Source organism: Manis pentadactyla, chromosome 11 (assembly GCF_030020395.1).
Source record: "Manis pentadactyla isolate mManPen7 chromosome 11, mManPen7.hap1, whole genome shotgun sequence".
Taxonomy (NCBI): Eukaryota; Metazoa; Chordata; class Mammalia; order Pholidota; family Manidae; genus Manis; species Manis pentadactyla.
This window is the reverse complement of record NC_080029.1, coordinates 93537274-93562530: the sequence shown is the minus strand read 5'-3', so window position 1 is coordinate 93562530 and position 25257 is coordinate 93537274. Positions and strand designations below refer to the sequence as shown.

The 25257-nt window shown below is 40.7% G+C and overlaps 1 protein-coding gene across 5 annotated transcripts in view; it reads left to right on the top strand.

The window, feature by feature from the left end:
- Positions 1-1502: 1502 nt before the first annotated feature.
- Positions 1503-25257, top strand: part of FRMD5 (FERM domain containing 5) — a 367767-nt gene continuing 344012 nt past the window's right edge. For all 5 annotated transcript variants that reach the window (XM_036905377.2, XM_036905376.2, XM_036905373.2 and 2 more), the window contains exon 1: positions 1503-1610. In XM_036905377.2, the coding sequence (XP_036761272.2) occupies positions 1509-1610 (102 nt within the window). In that variant the 5' untranslated portion in view covers positions 1503-1508. The remainder of the gene's footprint in view (positions 1611-25257) is intronic.

Here is a 25257-nt window from a genome sequence, read left to right as displayed (position 1 = left end):
TGACTCACTGGTTCTTCTTTCTTTATTAACTCCTCCTGGATTGTACTGAAAAGAGGGACCTCCTCCTATGGCGACTGAATGCCACAAGGGAGAATGCAACTAATAAGTAGAGCTATTCAGGTGTGGTGGTGATAACCGAAGGGGGCAGGGGAGAGTCCCACGCAAAAAAAAGATCGGAGAAACAGTGCAATTCAAAGACACTAGGGAATAAGCAGACTTTAAAGGTCAGATGATTTTCTACATTAATGTAGGGTTTTATTTTTTTGTGTGTTTTTCCTATAAAACAATTACACTGTAATGAAAATAGGAAATTGTGCATATTTCATTATTTTGCAATTAATATATTTATTACAGCGTCAATGTTTGTGTTGATGTAATTCTTTTATAACTTCTCCTTCCATCAGAAATGTTTGAAGGAGAATATTATGCCTCTTAGTGAAGTTTCCATAAAGAACATGAGGTCTTTAGATGAAGGGGCGGGTCACAAATGGCAGGAGACAATTTTTTTCTTTGTTTCCTGACATCCCCTGGTGTTTTGCTAAGGAAGTCTGAGGACACGATAATTCTTCTTCTGAAGGTGTAAGGAAAGGAACCATCGCTTCCTTTGCTCCACACCTGCGGAAGGGACACGCCTCAGTCTCTTCCTTTTGTCTTCTGAAAATAAAAGGAAGCTGGCAAAGAATGTTAAAGTGGAGGGTTTTCTAGGGGTTAAACCCGTGTGCTTAGGAACCCTCAGCGAACCCTGCAGCTTTTACTTAAGTAGCTCCTGTAAAACAGATGCTCTCCGAAATAAGAAGGCTGGAGCATAAGAGGCCAGTCACGCCGACTTGGGGATACGAAGCCGATGGGGGCCCAGCCCGGAGCGGAAGGTGCCTGCATTCTGCAGGTGCAGGGATTGTTATCTCGCACCGCCCCGGCTCTCGAGAGGGCGGGAACCGCGGTGTTGCAGAGTGTGGGATCTGGCCCCTGAAGCAGAGTTTAAACGTATTCCAGGCAGCAGGGTTCGGTCCAGTCGAATTCCCACACCTGGCCGGGGAGAAGGGCAACAGCACCTATAAGAACCGCAGAGAACAGAGGAGCCCCTAGTTTGGGACGCCAGAAGGCTGGTCCCGGGTGGCTCCGTCCTACTGCTTTCCTGTGATTGCTTCCGCAACCTGTCTATCATCTCCAGTGCACTGTTTCGATTGGCTCTACCTTCTGCCACTCGGTTCCGCCGCGCTGACCCCCCATTGGACCCCCTCCGGCCAAGGCCCCGCCCACGAGCTGGGCACAGGGAGCAGGGCGCTGAGGAGAGAGAGCGGGTCGCTAGCTCTGGGCTTGGGGAAGGCGGTGGTGGAGCAGGAGGAGGACAAGGAGGAGGAGCCGGACCAGCAGGAGGCAGCGGCGGAGACCCGGCTAGGGGGATGGTGCAGGTGCCCGGGGCCCGCGCGGAGCTGCCCGGCTGAGGGGCGCCTGGTCCGGGGTCCGCAGCGCCTCCGCGTCTCTCTCGGGGGCGGGCGGGCGGGAAGATGCTGAGCAGGTTGATGAGCGGCAGCAGCAGGAGCCTGGAGCGCGAATACAGCTGCACTGTGCGGCTGCTGGACGACAGCGAATACACCTGCACCATCCAGGTCAGTGCCGCGCCGCCCCGCCCGCGGGTCCCTCTTGTCCCGCGCGTCTAGCCAACTTGGCCCGCGGCCGCCGCCGGGGGGTCGCCCCAGACCCCAGCGCTTTGTCCACCCCTGGCTGCAGCGCACGGCCCCTGTCCAGTGCGCCTCCGCCCGAGCCCTATCCGGTGGGGGGTGCCCCGCTCTCGGCGCCGCTCGTGCGAGTCCTCACATTCCGGACTCCCAACTCGTCCCCTGCCCCCTCCCGAGGCGAGGGTGCTCTATCCCGGCTCCTCGAGCCTGCCGGATGGGGAGCGCCTTCCGCGGATGTTCGGAGAGAGGCGGGCACGGGAGGCTCTCACCCGGGCCGCCCCGTCGGGGGGACGCAGGCTTCGGCTCTCCGGCCGGCAAGGATGGCTGGCCGGTCTTTCTTACCTCTCTTTGGTTGGATGGATAATGGTGTATGTCATAATCCGCCCCCACCCCCCACCTCCACCCCGCCCCGGCATTTGTGAGTCAGGTCTCTCAAGGTAGAACTGAACGCGCAGCCCATGCAGAGTGGCCTATTGAAAGGAACCCAGCCCTCTGGGCTTCAAAGATTTAGGTCCCCCCTCCCGCCTTTAGCTCCCCACATCTTATTGTGTTGGGCAATTCTGGGGGCGTGAGGTAAAGATTTAGCAACAAGTCCCAGCGATTTGAGGGTGACGGTGGCGAGAAAAATCGGTGACTTACAAAAAACACCAACCAATAATAAGATAATGCTGCATAGAATTTCTTCGGAACCTGGTATATTTGAAGGGAATTTTACAACCTCTAATGTTTTTTCACTACTGCTGTGTGGCACGTCAGGAGTAGTATTCCTTACCAGGAATGCAGTTACAGCCCTCTCTCCTTTACAAAGTCAGAGCTAGGAAACATCGACAACGCTCCGTTGTTAGTTCAGCAGCCGGAAGGATCCTGCGCTCATTGCCGTAAACTGCTCTTTCTGGAGAAGCAAATTGAGTTGGACCCGGAGGGGTCTCACCTGATCCTTTGCTTTGCAGCAAGAAACCAGAGGCGGCTTCTTGCCTCAGATGTGGCAGACAAAAACTGTCGGCCGCGGGTCCTACCCTCTTTGTCTCCCTGCAAACCCCCTCCCTCCCAGCCCCACCACCATTTATTTTTTTTGCTGACAATGCTCAATAGCGGAAAATAGCGGTGTGTGAAAAAGACTCTGGGTAGTGTATGAGAGCAGCTGCTCTCTGCTGACTTCGTGCTCAGTTCTGCCTTTCTCTCCACTTTGTCTTTGCTCCCACCCCCCCAACGCCAGCTCTGGGCATAAGCACTGACTGCTGCCAACGACACATGAGGGTAGAGAAAGAGAACAAAATCTCTTTTTAAGGCCACTTAAATACAGATTAAGCAGTCATAAAGATGCTAGCAATCAAGTGAAAGGATTTTTGTATATGACAGATCTTGTGTATTATTTCCTTACTGAATGAGTGGCATGCTACTTTTGTTTCTATTGTGTCTTTATGTGTCGTGTACAGTTTTTTGGGGTTTTTTTGGTGGTGGGGGGAGAAATACTGATTGACATCTTCATTTGAATACATTGTCTAGAGCTTTTAAAGTCTTTATCCTTTTGTTTAAAAATTTAAAGCATATTAAGGGCACTGCAAAATTTAGAAAATGAATCCTAAAAATACTTTTGGGGTACATGGGGAAATAAAATTTCTGGGACAGGTCATTAACTTTTGCCAAGGTTTAGAGTACAAGTGAGACCAGGTCATCACTCTACTAAGTGATAACCTTGTGGTGTTAAAGTATAAGGAAAACTAGTTATTTTTCTCGGTTAGTGGAACATTTGAAGTTGGTTGATTGGCATTATAGTTGTGGGTAGTTTTTATTACCATTGAGGAAAATAATATTTTTAAGTTAAGCAGGACTTATTGGATATATGTTTGCTAGACCCTACTATGGTTGCATTTATTTTCCTGCTGGTCTTATTTTACATATTACAATTTAATATGTCATAAAAATTCAGGCCATTTAAAAATATTAAGCTTGGTGTAACATGACCATACTGTAGTAATGTTCACTGTCTAGATGTATTAAATGATTGTGCATTGTGATTCTTGCATGAAATTTAAAAAATGGGAATTGTAAGTAGATGTAATGTTGTCATTCTTTGGCACCACCATTGTGAATTACTTTTGTTTTTAGCCATGTGAGGTAATGTAAAACAAAAGACAGGATCTTATGTGAAATTAATATTTAGTGCATATAGCATTATTGAGCAGTTAGAAATTGAGTTTAGCAACTTTCCCCCCTGGACATTTCTATAATGTGTGAGTGTGTGTGTATGTGAGTGCATGTGCACACACACATGCTTATGTGTCAAACATGGGCAAGGGGTGTTTTAAATCAATATGGAAAGGAACTGTGAGCTACTTATTAGGTTAAGCAATATTTCCAATATTTTAGGAATTGTGTTACTGTATATTTAAATTTCTTGGGTGATAATTTGGACTCCTTTTCCTTAACGTGAATCGTATTTTTCTTTAAATAAGATATGTATTTTAGAAACTTTTCCATGTTTATTGAGATAATCAGAGACCACTTCGGGTATTATAGAATCAGAAATGTATAACTGGGTTAGAGTGATGATAATAGCGACATTTAGTGAATTTCAGTTGTAGGAATTGCTGTCAAAGTATTGGTTTAGTCTTTCATATTGCAGCAGTTATACTGATCTGGCATTTAGGATGTGATTATTAAGGTAATGAAAATGCCTTATAACCTCTCAATGAAGGTTGCCACAGTTACCAGACTATTCTTTTATTCTTTCTGATATGCAAATGTATTTGTAGATCATGGGAAATGAAAGTATACATAGGAGGGTTGTAGTATAATTGCTCCCCTGTCAAGAACATTGTTAACAGCTCCCTGCCAGTTTTGAAGGTCATTGCCTCATAAATGCAGATCTGGTCCATATTCTTCGCACATCAGTTTCATTTATGCATACTATATTTATTTACCACATTTACTACCTTATTTTATTTTATTGGGAGAAAATTGGAAAAATGAAAAGGCTACCAGGTATCTTTGAACTCAGTGTTCCAAATGGAGTGCTTAAGCATACAGTATCCTAAGGAATATGTTAAACTATTTTTCAAGTTATAACAGTTTATAAAATATTAACAATATATATTGCAGAAATGCCAGTAGAAATACGTATTGAAAAATATTTTCAAGTCAAGAAATATTAGTCACTTTTTTTGTGATTACTGAAAAGTAAAGCTGCTGTAGGAATGAATTTGATTTTATCTGGAGTACATTGAAATAACAACTGATGAAACTGCAAGGTTGAATTAGTTTTTGCAGTTCAATAAGGTACTACCATAAACAAAATGTGTGTGTACAGAGGCAGTTCTATAGTGGAACCAGATTTGGATTTGACTGTGGCTCAGCCACGTAGTTAACTGGGACCTCGGGTAAGGTAGGGAATACTGGGGGAGAGAATAATTGTCTGAACCCTGCACTTGCTGGGTGCACCCTGTGTTAGTCCGTCCCATTTACTCACAACAGCATGTGTGGATTGATTACATATCCATTGTGGCAGATGAAAAAAATGGGATTGTGGGTTGATGGGAGAGTCAATGTTTGTTGAATGGCTATGTACTAGCCTTTCTGATAGGAGCTTTGCTTATACCTTACATCAACCATTTGAGAAGTAAGTGGTATTATCCTCGTTTTACCCATGAAAAACAGACCCAGATGAAGGAACTTGCTTAAAAGTACAGCCCGGGTGGCTGTACTATATTTAAACCCTGGTTATTTCCTGGTTATTTTGTCTCTAAATTCCATCTTTGTTCCCTCTACCCTTTTGATTTCTTATCACTTCAGCTCTCTGTACCTTAATTTCCTCATCTGTAAAATGGGGATACTAATATTTATTTCAGAGTGAAAAAATTATTTGGAAACATCACTGCAAATAATAAGGAACATTTAAACAGACTAATACACTATATTTACATTGTGCCTATTCAAATAAAAATAGAATTGAGAAATGTTTTACTTCTTTTAGGAAAATAAATAAAACCTAAGTATACTTAAAATGATTTCTGATTAATCTCCATGAAGCTATAAAATCCAAGGCTGGGATAGCTGGATTCTTTATTAGAACTCTTTTTTCATATTCAGGCGTTCAGGTTTGCATTCCTTCTCACAAGTCTTTGCCTTAGAGGGATGATGTTTATTGCCTGGACAGTGATTTGTCTTTTCTAAGAACTTCAGATCTGTAAGTGGAATCCTTGGTTTCATTAATGCAAAAGGAATATTGTTAGAGAATTAGGATAATTCTCTTCACAGAGAAAAACACAAAGCTGTTGTATTTTCATTAATACTGTTTTTTTTAAACTTTATTTTAAGAAGTAATTATGCTGTATCTCTGTTACAATAGCAAGTCAATTGGACTCTGATTCTTGAAACTAAGATAGTTCCAGAATTAGCCTTTTAGAATCCAATAAGCAATTGTATTCTGTTTCTTAATTTGTATATTAAACGTTCATTGTATAAAACTAATGCAAATCCACCTTTTTAGTACAGAAGGTAAATTACAGATGTGTAGTTATGTTCTCATTCTTTTTCTTTTTTCAAAAGTCCTGTTTAAGGAAGTGTCAGTGGCATCCAAGAGAAACCTAGAAGTATTCACGACAGAAAATTTTACTTAAGGGTATTTGTATGAATTTGCATTCTATTAAGTGCTTGGAATGAATATTCTAGATGAGGCAATTTAACATAGCGTATAATAAAAGAGCATGTGGTTTTTGAGTCCTCTGTTGGTTACATTGCCCAGATACTCATTTATCATGTCTGTGCCAGCATTAATATCACACTTAAAAAAAAAAGATGTTTGCCAAGATAAAATCAGACAACCTGAAGACGAAAAATAGTCTTCTTTTAACAAAAATAGTCAAATTTTTGTTATATGTTTGCAGTTGTGTATGTATAGGTATTGAAATGTGTAAACCAAAATAAAAGAAACAAGGCATTAGTTTATGAAGTGATATAATTATTACTCTATTAAGTATTTTGGATTATTTTAATAACTGTTTCCTGGTAGATATTTTATAAAGGAGAAAGTAAGATAAAGCTATAAATCTTAAGCCCTAAGAATTTATAGCACCTAGGTCAGTGCCTTGCATATATTTCAATAAATATTTCTCTGTTGTGTTTGTGTTATGTGATTGCTGTGTTAACTTCTACACTTTAAAATTTCTTGTGCCTGAAAACAATAAACATTCTCTAACAACTGTATAACCTTTAAAGTTTCATCCCATCCCATTCCAAATCATTTCACTTTGTAGTCCCTCTCCCTGGTGAGAAGTACAGTATGTAAATGTGGTATTTGATGGAGCCTTTGAGGTCTCTGATAACTTTCCGCAATTACCCTTTGTTGAATTAGTGGAGCTCCAATCTATAGCTCCTACGATTTTTTGGATTGTCTCTTAAGATTTCAAGCCTTTCAGGTCCCTATCTCTGCAGGTTTCGAAGGCCTAGATCAAATAAATACTGTGTAGTGCAGTCTTTCCAAGGCATTAGAGGGCTGGCCAAATCAGGATATCGAGCATAGGGATCATCACACCTGCCAAAAACCTGTTCACTCCTTTCCCCTAAGTCAGTACCACATAAAACAGCCTCCTCACAGCCTCATTTTCTAACCTCTTGCCCAACAGAAAGTAGACCATGCTTCTCAACCTGTTTCTAATTATGTGTCTGTTATAAGCTGAATTCATCTTCTCTCTGATAGCCTAATTTGTAGTTTTCTGTTTCTTTCTGCAGACCCTTCTTCATGAGCAGCCTCCTGTGGGTCACTCTTCCTCAGCTATGCCTAGCTAGAGCTTGTTCAGTAGATGTGACTATCGTGGAGGATTGGCAGCAGCCTTAGAGCTTCTGTATCTGCCTTATGTGGTGCTCACAGAATACAGTGCTGTGCTCCTGGAGGCCAGGTGACAGTTGTTGCCCCTCTGTTTTCCAGCTTTGTTCCCTGGGGTTCAGATCAACCACCGAAATGGTTTTCTCAGTGTCTTGCCAGTGGGTTTCAGCCCCAGGCAAGTTGGCTATGGATTCAATGTGACCAAAGAAATTGACAGCAAAACGTTCTTGGGGTGAAAGGGTTATACCCAACTTTATTTCCAGGTGACAGGAGAGTCACTAAAATCCTGTTCACTCAGAGTGAGTCTGCATGCAGTAAGCCAGTCTCTGCCTCTGGGCCCCTCTGCACAGCCACCCTCTGGGCCTCTCTGACTGCACAGCTGTCCCACACTGCCGTCCTCTAGGCCTCTCTGCACAGTCGTTCCGCACAGCCACCCTCTGTGCTTCTGTCCTTGGCGCTGCCACCACTCCAGCCTCTGCTCTGCTCTCCTGCTGCCTTGCAGCTGTGCCACAGTGCCAAGTGCAGAGCACTGGGTGGAACTCTTTATATAGCGTCAACAGCAATGTATTGCACACAGGTGTGCAGTGAGCTAGTCAACCAGGGCCAGGTGAGAATCCTGGCCACACAGAAACTCTGATTTTATCCACACTCACACACCTGAGAAATTTAAAGAGTGTGCATCTCCATTTCTATGTGGCAGAGTGAATGGCATTCCCCTAAGAGAACAAAACACCTCATCATACGTCCATTCTAGCCATTGAAGCAGGCCTTTCATTCCTTTAAGACTCTAGATCTGGGTGGCCAATACAACTTTTTGAATTTTCACAAACATTTAAAATAGAGGTAGCCATAGATAGACTAGGGGTAGCAGTTTCTCTGGGAGGCTACCCCCCTAGATTTAAATTATGGGCCTCTGGCCTTCCAAGGCCACCATGTAATTCTCATTATTGTTGCAAATATTTTGAACAAGATAGGCTTCTGTATTGGTCTTTTCATCAGTTATAATTACTGTACTATTTCTAAGGATGGTGTTTTACTTTTGTGGTCTTTTCAACTTAATTGTATCATATCCAGATTTGGAAAGCAGGAACCTGGAAAAACTCTTAGGTTCCAATTCTCCAGGCTTTTGCGTGCTACCATCAGACTAAACACCAACTTGTGTGTATCAAGTCCTCTAGGAGATCCTTCCGTGCCATGCTCATACAGGCAAAATAATTGGGCCACATGCTTGGCAACCACTGAGTTTGTGTACAATAGCCTCATTCACTTGTCTATAGAAAATACCCCTTTGACAGTGATTATAGCTTTCATTCCCCCTCCTCTACTTCTGACTCCCTCATTACCATGACCTCATCTGCTGGTTCGTATTCAGAGGCACTCTGGACCACTCCAAAATGTTTTAGGACACACTCCTGTATGTTAAGGATCATTTAAAAGCTTTAGGCAATCACTGCCTCCAAGGGAAACCATTCAAGATCAGGACCAAACCCAGCTTTTCTTATGCCTTATTCGAGCCATCTTACTATGTCACAACCCAGGGGCTCTTTTCCTTTTGTAGAAATTGTGAACCTTGTTAAAAGCATAGAGGAGTGGATAGATTAAAGCAGTAGTTCTGCTTGGATGAGCTGCTTCAGTTTCACCTGGGTACTTGTTAGAAATGCAAATTACTGGCCCTACTGTAGACTTAGTGAATTAGAAACCTGGTGGGTGAAGAGGAATGGAGCTCTGTTTTAGCAAGGCTTCCCAGGTGAGTCTTATGCTTCCTAAGATTTGAGAATCACTACTGTTGGATTACACAGGTATTTGTAGGTAAAATTGATGAGTATTGTTGATTGACTGGATATAAAAAGTGAGGGAGAAGGAGAAGCCAGAAGTGAATCTCATATTTTTAACTTTTGATCTATTTCTGAATGGCCTTTCCTGATTCTCTACCCTTGTAAGGTGAAAGGTTATTTGCAGATATGCATACCTATCTTCAAGTGGGCAGGATTCTGAAGATTCTATAATGGGTCATATGCCAACTTGATGCTTTTATATTTATTGGTTAGTTTTATTTTTGTCTTCCCTGACCTAAAGACAATATGATTATTTTTTGTTTGTATACTGTTTTTCAAAGAAATCTTCACTTTAAAGCACTGGGAAAATGGAAAAAGTAAAGGCTCCTGTAGCCAAGGCTTATAACCTAGAGAGGGACCACAGACATGCAAATAGCAAACTAAAACATCGTAGAAGTCAGAGCTAAGACAAGTGATATGCTGTGGCCGTGCAAATGTGGGGGACTTAAATTTAATAAATATTTTTCAAAGGAAGTGAGATTTGAACTAGGTCATGAAAGACTGCCAAAAGCAGAAAATGGGCTGTGGGGATGGTTAAAAGGCATTCCAGGCTGAGGTAACAGCAGTCTACTTCTAGATAGAAAAGCTAAAAATGTAAAGCAAAATATACTTAGTCTTTCCTTTACTATGTTTATCTGACTTAGGCTGGTACAGTTGAGTCAAACAACAGAAATCTGCTTGCCTAGGAAGATCTACTGTCAGCAAATTTAAGTCATTCTTGAAGTGCTTAAAAGAGTCAGTCTGGACTAAAAATAAATGCATAAAGCTGGTGTTGAATTAAATCTAATTCCAAAAGTATAACACAAATTAAGATTCTTCACAAAGCAATGGCATCATGTAAAGAAAAGGTAGATTCAGATACCAGTCAATTCTGTGGCTGCAGCAACTATGTGTGAATTTTATTTCCAAGAGACTTTATCTCTGGCATCAGTTATCTGACAAAAAAAGAGGATTTCAAATTCCGACATTCACCTGAGATTTGAAATACTTTGACTGATACAATGCAGCCTAAATTCTGCATTAACAGTTGAGAAATGTGACCCATGGAGCCCTAGAAGGCATATTTCAGCATATCTGGTCCTAAACCTGAGTAACCACCAAAAGTAGTTTTTCTGGAGGGTAGAGGAGTGTCTGATTCTCTAGATTCCCCAGTGAACCCCTGCTTGCCAGCTCCAAAGTTCCCAGCCCGACAGAGGGTGCACTTTAGCACTCAGCACCATGCCAGGCTAGAGCTTTGGGGATGGGAACCTCCAAGAAAGCACTGTTTGGCATTTGGGCAATCAATGTCCGGCAGAATGCCAATGCTAATAGGTCATTTTGCTCTGGAAAAGGAGAAAAAGAAGGGAGAGTCTAAAGACTGATGAATAGGGGAATGACTGACAATACAGGCACTCCACTCTGTTGGGGAGATTAAGAAGGCTAGCTGTGAAGTGGTATTATGGGAACCAGAAAAATTAGCCCAAGGCCCAAGACCTGAAAGAAATAGTGGTACATCAAAACAGCATACCCCAGGGCACACTCCAAATGTCTGGTCACTTTCACTGAACTTGTAGTTGGAAAGAGCCAAATCATTAGGAACCCTCCTACTCTGGTGCTCTATCCAGGTACTCCATAGTCAGACAAAGTACCTGTCACCTCCAGGCAGGTGGAAAGCTTCATCTCTCTATAGCTTGATTTAACTCAGGGGGCCTCTAGTCTGGGCCCTAGCCTGATTTTGAGGACGCCTAAGTAGAAGAGTTGGCTTCCAGAGTCCCAAAGTATTCCAAATACTCTAAGCCAGAGATGCCACTAAGATTCTTGTTTTGTCATACATGAGCCAAGCAGTTAAGAACATTAATCACAACACAAGGAAGCAGAATTAATCAATTCACCTAAGGATCTCAAGTACTTCTCGGGGATAATTTAGGCTGGAGAAGGCATCTAGCCTGCCCTTTCTGATTTTCACCTCTAGAAAAATCTAAAAGCTCCCAGAGTTGTTATGGAATTGGAGGTTTGTAGGTCAAAAGGACCCCATGGACTGGCAGTGATGCCTGGGATGCTATAAGGATACTGAGCCTGCAATTTCGTGGTACACATTCATCTGTACAGCAGAATATCCCATCAGCTCTTTGGGAGACCACTCAGAAGAAATTTGGTAGTTGAGAGATAAAAATATGATTGAAACACAAGACAGTCCCAGTACCACAATGCAAGTTCTTCAGTCTATCCCAGTTTTAGATTTTAGTATATGTGAAATAGGTTTTGAAAAAAAAAGAGTGGGAGTTTGCTTGGTGTAGCTGCAGGACATGAGACATTGGACCAACTATAGCTGTGTCAGATTTTATAAGCAGGATAGCTGATCTGAAAAATCAATGATTTCTTTGCTTATTTAAAAATACACCTTGGATAGAATTTACCTGAAGAAAACAAGATCCTAGATTCTAAAAGACATATGCACTACTTTGTTTATTGTAGCACTATTTACAATAGCCAAGATATGGAAGCAACCTAAGTGTCCATCATAGATGGATGAAGATGTGGTACATATACACAATGGAGTATTACTCAGCCATAAGAAGAAAACACATCCTACCATTTGCAGCAACATGGATGGAGCTAGAGGGTATTATGCTCAGTTAAATAAGTCAGGCGGAGAAAGACAAGTACCAAATGATTTCACTCATTTGTGGAGTATAACAACAAAGCAAAACTGAAGGAACAAAACAGCAGCAGATTCACAGACTCCAAGGAGAGACTAGCTGTTACTAAAGGGAAAGAGGTGGGGAGGGAGGGAGAAGGGGATTAAGGGGCATTTTGATTAGTGCACATAATGTAGGGGGTCATGGGGAAGGCAGTATAGCACAGAGAAGACAAATAGTGACTCTATAGCATCTTACTATGCTGATGGACAGTGACTGCAATGGGTTGTGGGGGTGTGGATAAAGTGAAGGTTCCTGTGGCCAGGATTCTCATCTGGCCCTTGTCGGCTAGCTCACTACACACGTGTGGGCAATACATTGCTATTGACTCTATATAGAGAGCTCTGACCAGTGCTCTGGGCAACATGATGGCATGGCATGGCTGCAGGTCTGCAAGGCTGCAGGAGAGCAGAGACTGGAGTAGTGGCAGTACTGAGGACAGAGATTGAGACGGCTGCAGAGGCAGAGAGTGGATTGCTGCATGCAGACTCACTCTGAGTGGATGGGATTCTAGTGATTGACCTGCCACTGATGGAATGAAGTTGGGTATAAACGCTTTCACCCCAAGAGCGTTCCATTTTCATTTTTCGGTCTCATTGAATCCATAGTGAACTTGCCCAGGGCTGAAACCCACTGGCAAGACAGGGGAATACACTAGATAGTCTGATTATTTTTAAGAGAAAGATATATTGTCTTGCTGCAAATTAGATCCTTTAGCTATTATAAAATATTATGGACTATTCCTACAAATAATATATATCACATAAAATACCTTAAGTTTCTGGTTGGAAACAAAGGAAGTGGAAAAACTTTCTGTTCACTTTCTGAGTTCCACAGTTTTATTTCCTACCATCTTTCCTGACATGATAGCTCTTCTGTGCATCTCTTATTATCGCCTTTGTTTTATGCTAATTTGTACTTTGGGCCACTCATTTAATACAATCTCTTATCACATTTCTAATTGCCATCACTGCTAAGCTACACCTTTGCTTATGGTCAGATTCTTTGTGTGGCCACACCTTCTGTTGGTGTTGGGGAGAGATGTTTTAAAAAAAAAAAGGTGCAATCCTGAGAATTGACTAGTGGTTACCAAGGGGGAGGAGTTGGGGCAGGTGGCTGGGAGGGGGAGGGGGATAAAGGGACACAGTAATTCACAATCACGATATAAGTTGGTCATGGGGACAGTAGTATAGCATGGAGAATATAGTCAATGATTCTGTAACATCTTTCTATGTTGATAGATAGTAACCACACTAGAGGGGGTGCAATAATATGGGTAACTTGCACCACTGCATTGTACATTCAAAACCAATATATGATTGTATATCAATGATACTTTAAAAAGCACAGTCATACTATATCTAAATATACACTGAAGCATAATGTGATCCATGCCCTTTAATTTCATTAGTTAACACAAGAATGTTGTATATTTTAACAAATTGGAATTTGAGACAGTACAAACAAATAAAAATCTGTATCATGTAAAGTGACATCCTGGGGTTGGACTGAGTATTTTTTAATGTTAAGAGTTTTCTATTAACTTTTTTGCAGTTATTTCTTAATGGATTAATAGGCCCAGTGATATTATGTCTACTATGACTTCATGTCTGGTATTCTGGGACTGGGTCAACATGGTGGGGGGCACTGTCCATGGCCAAGTCTGTACTGTGGACAGCAGAAGTTAGTGAAACTGCAGGGAGAGTTAGAACAATTGACTGTAGGGAGAAACGAAAGAGCCAAGCTAAAGAAACAGGTGAAATGAGCAGGATGAACCTAAGCGGAAACACCTGGTCAGAATCTGGAGGGAGAATCTGGAGAAGCAGGTTGGGGACAATGAAGGAATATTAGAGATCTATTTTTTGTAGCTTCAGCTGTATGTGATATTGACAGCCTAATGGTTTAAGGGATCTCTCTGGGCTTCACTGTCATGTGAGGGTGATATTTAACATATTGGTGAATAGCTCATGGTAAACAATATCTCATTGACCAAGACCACTAGGTGCACCGAAAGTGGGTTGAGGGTCCCCTCCTAGGCAGACACTGACTATTTAGTGCTGAATCATGGGAGGTGGGGTTGTGGGTAGTCCCAGGGAAGAGAGAAGACTTTCAGGGTAGTGGCTATTTGCTGCCTGGTAGAGAAATATTTCAACATTTTAATGACCAGGAGGGTCCTATTGGAGCATGCCAAGCTGAATCTGCTCCTCATTCTGTCAGGCTCCTTCTCTCTGGTGGGATGAGGTGGGAACTTCCAAAAGCCATAGGAATTAAGGTGTTTTTGAGGTATATAGGGATTGCAATGAATTTAATCTTCCTCTTCCAGCTGTTACTCAGTGATGGCAGGAACCAGAGCCTCCTACTGTGGCCTTGCCTGGCTCTCCATTTGTGCTTATCAGATATGCGGTCCAAGTGGTCTAGGTTTTACCTTCCTGTGGAGCAGTGGGCCCATTCCTACTTTCACATGCTGCCAAAGTGCAACTCTGATCATGTTCTCTTTTTAAAATCCTTCACGCTTTTTCTATTGCCTACTGGATAACACCCTTTTAGCATGTCACCCTTTCCATGATCTCTCTGCTGCCTGCCTTTCCAGCTTTGGCTCTTAACATCCTTCATATGTATTTTTCTCCTACTGCATGAATCATCAGCTTCTCATCACCTCCTTATTCCAGGGTAGACTCCCTCCCCAGTGTTGCTGGGCAGTGCCTTGGGGGACGTTATTATAGCATGTCCCACACCGAAATGTAAACATTTACTCACATGTCTGCCTCTTCACTAGACTGTAAATTGTTTGAAGGGCAGAGATTATACCTTTGTATGGTTAGTATCTATGGTCTCAGCTAGGGGCTCAGTAAATGTTGATTGTAGATGTACATGAATGAAAATGTTAGCTCTGATAAAGAGGGCTATTAATAATGCAAAGGTAAAATTACCTGTGACTTGAGCTAAATAGGTTAAAAAAAGAACACATTAGATTTGCTGGTCTTTGGTGTTAACGTTATGGTGACTTTAAAAGGTGGTTAGTTAGTGTTGATGGTTGCACAACTCCAAGAATATACTAAAAATGAATGAATTGTACACTTTAAAATGGTAATATTATGATGTGAATTGCATTTGAATTCACACATCAATTTCCTAGTTTTGATAATGTATAGTTATATAAGATGGTACCACTGGGTGAAGGATACATGGGACATCTTCATATTATTTTTACAACTTCTTGTGATTCCATTATAATAAACACATTTTACAGGGTGATTAAATTTGTTTTCCTGAGAAAATACATTTATTTAGGTAGGATTTATTGTTCAGAATGACTATAGGATGTTTTCTCACTTGTGTAGGGTCCAGTTACCTTTCCAAATTATGTAGATTATTTATAAGTAGGTAAGTTTTGACATATGACCCTTGAAAGTACAGACATACCTCAGAGATACTGTGGGTTTAGTTCCAGACCACTACAGTGGAGTGAATATCAAGAAAAACATCAAGTCAAATGAATTTTTTGGTTTCCCAGTGCATATATAAAAGTTATGTTTACACTGTACTGTAGTCTATTAAGTAAACATAATGCAATAGCATTATGTCTAAAAAGACAATGTACATATCTTAGTTTAAAAATATTAATAAAAAGTGCTAACCATCATCTGAACTTTCAGCAAGTTGTAATCTTTTTGCTGGTGGAGGGTCTTGCCTCCATGTTCATGGCTGCTGACTCATCAGGATGGTGGGTTGCTGAAGGCTGGGGTGCCACGATGCAAGGTTGCCACGAACCTTCACTTTGTAAAAAATGGCAATATCTGTGAAGTGCAGTAAAGTGAACTGCCATAAAATGAGGTATGCTTGTAAAGTATATTATAATACAAAGATAAATTAAGGTGGTAAAAATGATATGTCGATATCATTTTTTGAGTCTTTATTTTTTCTATGATTCTCCGCCCTTATAATGTTTCTCTGATATAATTAGTTACAATTAAAATGAATGTACTGACAAATTATTCATATCGTCACTTGGTACAGTTATTGCATTTTACAGAGTATTTGATGTAATGTCCATATTATATATTTTAATTTATAACACGTTACTTGATCCATTAAAAATGTATTGAGTTCTTACTGTTTTCTGGGCTCTGTGATTAGAACCTTATGTGCCATCCTTTTACTTAATTCTTCCTATTTAATAGAAAATGTTATTTTCCCTAATTACAGATGAGTACAATAAGGCTTAGAGATGTTAAATAACTTGCCTCATGTCACACAGCCAGTCAGTCAGGGAGCTGGGATTCAAACTCTTGGTCCATATGACCTCAGAGTTGTTCTTACTCACACTGCTCTGTGAAACAGACAGTGTTGTCCAATGGTAAAAACACTCACTTGGATGAGTCAGGATACCTGTGTTAAATGCCTTTCTCTGAGTGATTAACTTTGGGGCCTTTATCAGATAACTTAACCTCTAAGAAACAACTTAACTTCTCATCTGCAAAATGAAGAGACTTAAGTGGAAGATCATTTTGGTTTTTTTCTAGCACAAACATTCTATAGTTCACAAGAGATATGTCCATGGCCCAATAGTGTGTTTGTGTCCCTTCTGTGAAGGATATTCTTTGTAAATGCAAACTTTAAGGAAAGAAATCTCAAGGAAAGAGCTTTGTGACTGCTACAGCTTGTGATCTGGTCCTTAGTTTTGTAGAACACAAAATATAATTTTATCTACTCTTTCAATACAGATCAGATTCTAGGGGATTGACTTATGCCCAACCAAAATCATAAGAGCTTTTCTTGTAATCCAGAATCTTCATTTGTTAATTATAGTGAGGTAGTTTCTGTCATCACAGGCACTTCTTTTAGATCAGAGGCTTCCGAAAATCAAATTAGAAAGTTGTTTTGGAAGGCAAAAAGAATCAAATGGCTTTAAGGGATGTTCTTCTAGGTTGTGTACAAGCCTTATAAACTGTTCCACAGTAGAATTCTAGTAATTATGGCTCTACAAGAATCAGTTTTTCTATCTCCCTTGAATAATATTTACTAAATGCTAATAAAGTTTTCTCTTTAGCTCTTACTCCACTTCATTCAGATCATTGTACATATGTTAATTAAACAACTAATTTTTCCTTTTTTAAAGGTATATCACAGTCTAGAGGATACATTTTGTTTACTTTGATTTTGCTTGGGTCTTTCTGAAGACTCCACTTTAAATGCCATTTCCTCCCCTAAGGCAGTGAACTTGGCCAGATAACTTCCCTTAATTTTATATTGACTTTTACTAGTTTGTCTTTCAGAGAGAGGCCTTTTAAAAAATTTGATCTTAAATTCTAAGCGGGGGTTCTGCCATGGTCCTCATATATATGACTTATGACACCATCATAGACAGTATTATGTAATTAATCTTGATGACCTCCATAGGAGGCATATTGTACATATGTTATGAACCCTAAGAAAGTAAATTTTGACATATCTTAAAGGTTTCCAGTATTCTCTTGCTTTTGAGTTTGTAAATGCTGTTTTCTGCATTTTCTACAATGTAAATTTACCTTTTTTAAGAGTCATATTTATTGGGATATAATTTACATAGAGTAAAAAAAGAATCCATTCTTTTATAGGTGTACAGTTCTTTGAATTTTGACAAATACATACAAGTTGTATTAACTATAGACTGTTTCTGCCACCCCATGAAGTTCTTTTGTGCCCCTCTCCCTTCTCTGGGTCTCTGGCAGCCACTAATCAAATTTCCATCCTTACAGTTTTGCCTTTTCCACAATGTCATCTAAATAGAATCATATAATATGTAATCTTTTAAGTTCTTTCATATAGCATAATACTTTTTTGATATACAGATTATAAAGTTCACCTGTGTACAATTCAGCAGATTTTAGCATATTTACAGTTGTGCAATTGTCAACATAATCTATTTTAGAACATATCACCCCAGAAAGAAACCCTGTACCCATTAGCAGTCACTCTCATTTCCTGTCTTCCTCCCCACAACTCTCTGATCTAGGCAAACACTATTCTACTTTCTGTCTCTCTACATTTGCCTATTTTGGACATTTCAAATAAATAGTATCATATAATATATAGTCTTTTATAATTGACTTATTTTTTTTTGTCAATTGACTTAATGTTTTTGAGGTTCATCAAAGTAATAACTTGTATTAGTACTTCATTCTTTTTTTTTTGCCAAATGATTTCCCATTGTATGGATATGACATTGTGTTTATCCATTCATCTGTAGATGGACATTTGCATTGTTCCACTTTTTTTTAAAGGTATTATCATCATACACTCTTATGAAGGTTTCACAAGAAAAACAATGTGGTTATTACATTCACCCTTATTATCGAGTCCCTCCCCATATCCTATTACAGTCACTGTCCTTCAGTGTAGTAAGATGCCACAGAGTCCCTATTTGTCTTCTCTGAGCTACTCTGCCTTCCCTGTGATCTAGCACACACCATGTGCAACAATCATGATACCCCACAATCCCCTTCTCCTCCCTCCTCACCTGAACTCCCTCTCCACTCCCCTTTGGTAACCACTAGTCCCTTCTTGGAGTCTGTGAGTCTGCTGCTATTTTGTTCCTTCAGTTTAGCTTCGTTGTTATACCCCACAAATGAAGGAAATCATTTGGTATTTGTCTTTCTCTGCCTGTCTTATTTCTCTGAGCATAATGCCCTCTAACTCCATCCATGTTGTTGCAAATGGTAGGATGTGTTTCTTTCTTATGGCTGAGTAGTATTCCATTGTGTATATGTACCACCTCTTCTTTATCCATTCATCTACTGATGGACACTTAAGTTGCTTCCATATCTTGGCTATTGTAAATAGTGCTGCGATAAACATACGGTTGCATATGTCTTTTTGAATCTGAGAACTTGTATTCTTTGGGTAAATTCCTAGGAGTGGAATTCCCGGGTCAAAAGGTATTTCTATTTTTAGTTTTTTGTGGAACCTCCATATTGCTTTCCACAATGGTTGAACTAGTTTGCATTCCTACCAGCAGTGTAAGAGGGTTCCGTTCCCCTTTCTCCACATCCTCACCAGTATTCGTTGTTCTTAGTCTTCTGGATGTTGGCCATCCTAACTGGTGTGAGGTGATATCTCATTGTGGTTTTTATTTGCATTTCCCTGATAACTAGCGATATGGAGCATCTTTTCATGTGCCTATTGGCTATCTGAATTTTTTCTTTGGAGAATTGTCTGTTCATATCCTCCACCAATTTTTAATAGGGTTATTTGCCTTTTGGGTGTTGAGGTGTGTGAGTTCTTTATATATTTTGGATGTTAACCTCTTGTCGGATATGTCATTTACAAATATATTCTCCCATACTGTAGGATGCCTTTTTATTCTGCTGATAGTGTTCTTTGCTGTACAGAAGCTTTTTAACATGATGTAGTCCCATTTGTTCATTTTTTATTTTGTTTCCCTTGCCTGAGGAGATGCATTCAGGAAAAAGTTGCTCATGTTTATATTCAAGAGATTTTTGCCTTTGTTTTCTTCTAAGAGTTTTATGGTTTGCATCGTTCTACTTTTTAGCTATTATAAATAATGCTTTGATCATTTATGTACAAGTTTTTATGTGGACATATGTTCTCATTTCTCTTGGATATGCTGTGAACATTTGTATACAAGTTTTTGTGTGGAAATCTGCTTTTATTTCTCTTGAAGTGGAATTACAGGGTCATATGGTAACTTGATATTTAATGTTTGAGGAACTACCAAACAGTTTTCCAAAGTGACTGCATGAGGGCTCCAATTTCTCCACATACTCACCAATCCTCGCTATTATAGCCCTTCTATGGGTGTGAAGTAGTTTCTCAGAATAGGGATTTGCATTTCCCTAATGTCTAAAGATGCTAAACATCTTTTAAGGTACTTATTAGTCATTTGTATATCTTTTTTTGAGAAAGGCCTATTCAAATATTTTGCCTATTTTAAAAAAAAGGGTTATCTTTTTGATACTGAGTTGTAAGAGTTCATTGTATGTTCTGGGATACCAGTCCTTTATCAGACAGATGCTTTACAGATATTTTTTCTATTCTGTGGTTTGTGCTTTCATTTCTTGATGGTGTTTTTTGAAACACAAAAGGTTTTAATTTTGATGAAGTCAAATTTATCAGTCTTTTTTGTCTTGTCCTTTTGGTGTCATGTTTACAAAAGCACTGCCTATCTAAATTAGTAACGAAGAAGTTAAACTGTCATTGTTTGTAGATGACATGATATTGTTCATAAAAACCTTAAAGAATCCACTCCAAAACTATTAGATCTAATATCTGAATTCAGCAAGGCTGCAGGATACAAAATTAATACACAGAAATCTGTTGCATTCCTATACACTAACGATGAACTAGCAGAAAGAGAAATCAGGAAAACAATTCCATTCACAATTCCATCATAAAGAATAAAATACCTAGGAATAAACCTAACCAAGGAAGTGAAAGACTTGTACTCTGAAAACTACAAGACACTCATGAGAGAAATTAAAGAAGAAACCAATAAATGGAAACACAACCCGTGCTCATGGATAGAAAGAATAAATATTGTCAAAATGACCATTCTGCCTAAAGCAATCTACAGTTCAGTGCAATTCCTATCAAAATACCAACAGCATTCTTTAATGAACTAGAGCAAATAGTTCTAAAAGTCATATAGAAGCACAGAAGACCCCTAATAGCCAAAGCAATTCTGAGAAGGAAGAATAAAGCTGGGGGTATTATGCTCCCCAACTTCAAGTTCTACTACCAAGCCACAGTAATCAAGACAGTTTGGTACTGGCACAAGAACAGACCCATAGACCAATGGAACAGGCTAGAGAGCTCAGATATAAACCCAGCCATATATGGTCAATTAATATACGATAAAGGAGCCATGGACATACAATGGGGAAATGACGCCTCTTCAACAACTGGTATTGGCAAAACTGGACAGCTACATGCAAGAGAATGAAACTGCATTATTGTTTAGCCCCATATGCAAAAGTAAACTTGAAATGGACCAAAGACCTGAATGTAAGTCATGAAATCGTAAAACTCTTAGAAGACAACATAGGCAAAAACCTCCTGAATATAAACATGAGCAACTTTTTCCTGAATGCATCTCCTTGAGGAAGGGAAACAAAGGAAAAATGAACACATGGGACTACATCAAACTCAATAGTTTCTGTATGGCAAAGGGCACCATCAGCAGAACAAAAAGGTATCCTACAGTATGGGAGAACATATTTGTAAATGACATATCTGATAAGGGGTTAACATTCAAAATATATAAAGAACTCACAGGCCTCAACACCCAAAAGGCAAATAACCCGATTAAAAAATGGGCGGAAGATATGAACAGACAATTCTCCAAAGAAGAAATTCAGATAGCCAATAGGCACATGAAAAGATGCTCCACATCACTAATTATCAAGGAAATGCAAATAAAAACCTCGGTGAGATACCACCTCACACCAGTTAGGATGGCCAACATCCAGAAGACTAGGAACAATGAATACTGGTGAGGATGTGGAGAAAGGGGAACTGTTCTACACTGATGGTGGGAATGTAAACTAGTTCAACCATTGTGGAAAGCAATATGGAGGTTCCTTAAAACACTAAAAATAGAAATACCATTTGACCTGGGAATTCCACTCCTAGGAATTTACCCAAAGAATACAAATTCTCAGATTCAAAGAGACATATGCATGTTTATCGCAGCACTATTTACAATAGCCAATACATGGAAGCAACCTAAGTGTACATCAGTACATGAATGGATAAAGAAAGGTGGTACACACATACAATGGAATACTATTTAGCCATAAGAGAGAAACAAATGCTACTATTTGCAGCAACATGGATGAAACTGGAGGATATTATGCTCAGTGAAATAACCCAGGCGGAGGAAGACAAGTGCCAAATGATTTCTCTCATTTGTGGAGTATCAAGGAAGCAAAACTGAAGGAACAAAACAGCAGCCGACTCACAGACCCCAAGAAGGGACTAGTTACCAAAGGGGAGGGGTTTTGGAGGGTGGGTGGGGAGGAAGGGAGGGAGAAGGGATTGAGGGGTATTATGTTTAGTACATATGGTGTGTGTGTTTGGGTCATGGGGAACAGTGTAGCAGAGAGAAGGCAAATAGTGAATCTGTGGCATCTTACTACACTGATGGACAGTGACTGCAATGGGGTATGGGGGAAGACTCGATAATATGGGAGAACGTAGTAACCACATGGTTTTTTCATGTGAAAGCTTCATAAGAGTGTATATCAAAAATACCTTAATGAAAAAAAATCACTGCCTAACCCAAAGTCCTTTTACTCCTGTATTTTCTTCTAAGAGTTTTGTAATGTTAGCTCTTAAATTTAGGTCTGTGGTCCACTTTGAGTTAATTTTTGTGTGTGATGTGAGGTAGGGGTCCAAATTTATACTTTCATATGTTGATATCTAGTGTTCAGCATCATTCTTTGGAAATACTATTCTTTCTCCATCATATTGTCATGTTTTTTTGTTGTTGAAGATCACTTTACAATGAATGTATGGCCAATTCTATTACATCTGTCTGTCTCTCTTTATGCCAGTACCACTCTCTGGATTACTTTAGCTTTGTGGTAAGTTTTGAAATTGGAAAGTCTGAGTCTACCAACTTTGTTCTTTTTCAAGATAATTTAGGCTATTCTTAGTCCATTGCATTTCCATATGAGTTTTAGGATCAGTTTGTCAATTTCTTTAAAAAAGCCAGAAGGAATTCTGATAGTCATTGTATTGAATATGTATTTCAATTGGGGGAGTGTTGCCATCCCCTTAACAACATTAAATTTGTGATTTTTGAACATAGAGCTTCTTTCCTGTTATTTAGATTTTCAAGATTTTTAACACTGTTTTGTGGTTTTCAGGGTAAGCATAATACTTTTGAGGTTCATTTCCATGGATGCACATATCAGCAGTTCATTTTCATTGCTGAGTAGCATTCCATTTTATGGATATATCACAATTTGTTTATCAGTTAACCACCTAATGGACATTTGAGTTATTTTCACTTTTTGGCAATTGAGGAATAAAGCTGCAAAATATATTAGCATGCAAGTTTTTATATAAGCATAGGTTTTCATTTCACTTGGGTGAACACCTAGAAATAGAGTTTCTAGTTTTATATAAGTGTATGTTCCTTTATAAGAAATTGCCAAGCTGTTTTCCAAAGTGGCTGTACTATTTTGAATTGCCACCAGTAATATAGGGAAGTTCCAGTTGTTCCACATCCTCACCAACATTTGGTATTAATAGTTTTTTTTTTTAAAGCTATTCTGGGATCACAGGAAGATGGCAGCATGAGTAGTTCAGTGGAAATCTCCTCCCCAAAACATATATATTTATGAAAATACAATAAATACAACTATTCCTAAAAGAGACACCAGTGGATGCAGTACAACAGCCAGGATACATCTACATCTGTGAGAACTCGGCATCACATGGAGGGGGTAAGATGCAAGCTGTGGCCAGGTGGGACCCGAATGCTCCCCCACCCCAGAACCTGGCAGGAAGAAAGGAGTTGAAATGGGGAGGGAGTGAAAGCCCAGGACTGCTAAACAACCAGCTCTAGAAATCTGCACCCAGAGCGCAGACACAAGGTGCACGGGGTGCTGGTTATTAGAGAAACGGAATATTAGAGAACCTGTGGGCAGGTTCCCGCAACCGGCGCCCCTGAGACAAAAGAGAAGTGAGTGCTTTCTGCAAGTCTTAAAGAGACAGGGACCCCAGAGCTGGACGAAGTCATCTCGGCACGCTTATCCAGCAGCTGGGAATCCCAGGGAACTTTGGGTGTCCTAAACCCTGGGGCGGTAGCGCACCTCTGAAGCCCCTCACAGCACTGGGCAGCCTGCCTGTTGTTCCTCCAACTGGCATGGACCCTGACACACCGGCCCAGTAGCAGGAGAGTGGTGGCGCGCACCAGGGGCAGCGGCGCTGGAAGGAACTGGGAGTGGATTGCATGCACCATTGGTGCCAGAGGGAACCAGGAGCAGCTCGTGTGAGCCTGCCGCTGCGGCGACTGAACAGCCAGGGTGCAGCCTGCCCACGCCGGTGGCAGTGGCGCCAGGGGAGCCCGGGAGAGGTCCACGCGGGAGAGGCCCGCGCGTACCTGCAGCAGTGGCAGAGGGAGCAGCCGCGCTCCCAGCAGTCGATCAGAATCCCAGCATGATGCACAGCCGCCTGGGCCAGACCCAAAGGCCACTGCTGGTACACAACTGCCCAGCAGGGGCGCCGCTATTACGGAGGAGCACACTTGGTGTGCTTGCTACTCCACAGGGCTCCACGTTGCTCTGACGGGGACCCCACCCACAGTAGCTTAGGGAATTAACCCGGTGGCTGCTCCAGGAGTGTGGGTAACCGACACAGGCAGCGAAGAAGGGCAAGGCATCCAGCAAGCAGGAAAGGACTTTCTTTTCCCAGCTGACACACCTGCAACCTACCTACAGCCACCGCTTTCACCATGAAAAGGCAAAAATATTTAGTCCAGTCCAAGATAGTTCAGACAACACCTGAGAGAGGATCTGCAGAGACAGACCTAAACAGTCTCCCTGAAAAAGAATTCAAAATAAAAATCATAAACGTGCTGACAGAGCTGCAGAGAAATATACAAGAGCTAAGGGATGATGTCTGGAGGGAGATTACAGAAGTGAAACAATCTCTGGAAGGATTTATAAGCAGAATGGATAAGATGCAAGAGGCCATTGATGGAATAGAAACCAGAGAACAGGAACGCATAGAAGCTGACGCAGTGAGAGATAAAAGGATCTTCAGGAAAGAAACAATATTAAGAGAACTGTGTGACCAATCCAAAAGGAAAAATATCCACATTATAGGGGTACCAGAAGAAGAAGAGAGAGAAAAAGGGATAGAAAGTGTCTTTGAAGAAATAATTGCTGAGAACTTCTCCAAACTGGGGGAGGAAATAGTTCTCAGACTACGAAGGCACACAGAGCTCCCGAGAGAAAGGACCCAAAGAGGACAACACCAAGACACATAATACTTGCAATGGCAAAGATCAAGGACAAGGACAGGGTATTAAAGGCAGCCAGAGAGAGAAAAAAGGTCACCTACAAAGGAAAACCCATCAGGCTTACATCAGACTTCTCAACAGAAACCTTACAGGCCAGAAGAGAATGGCATGGTATATTTAATGCAATGAAACAGAAGGGCCTTGAACCAAGGATACTGTATCCAGCACGATTATCATTTAAATATGAAGGAAGGATTAAACAATTCCCAGA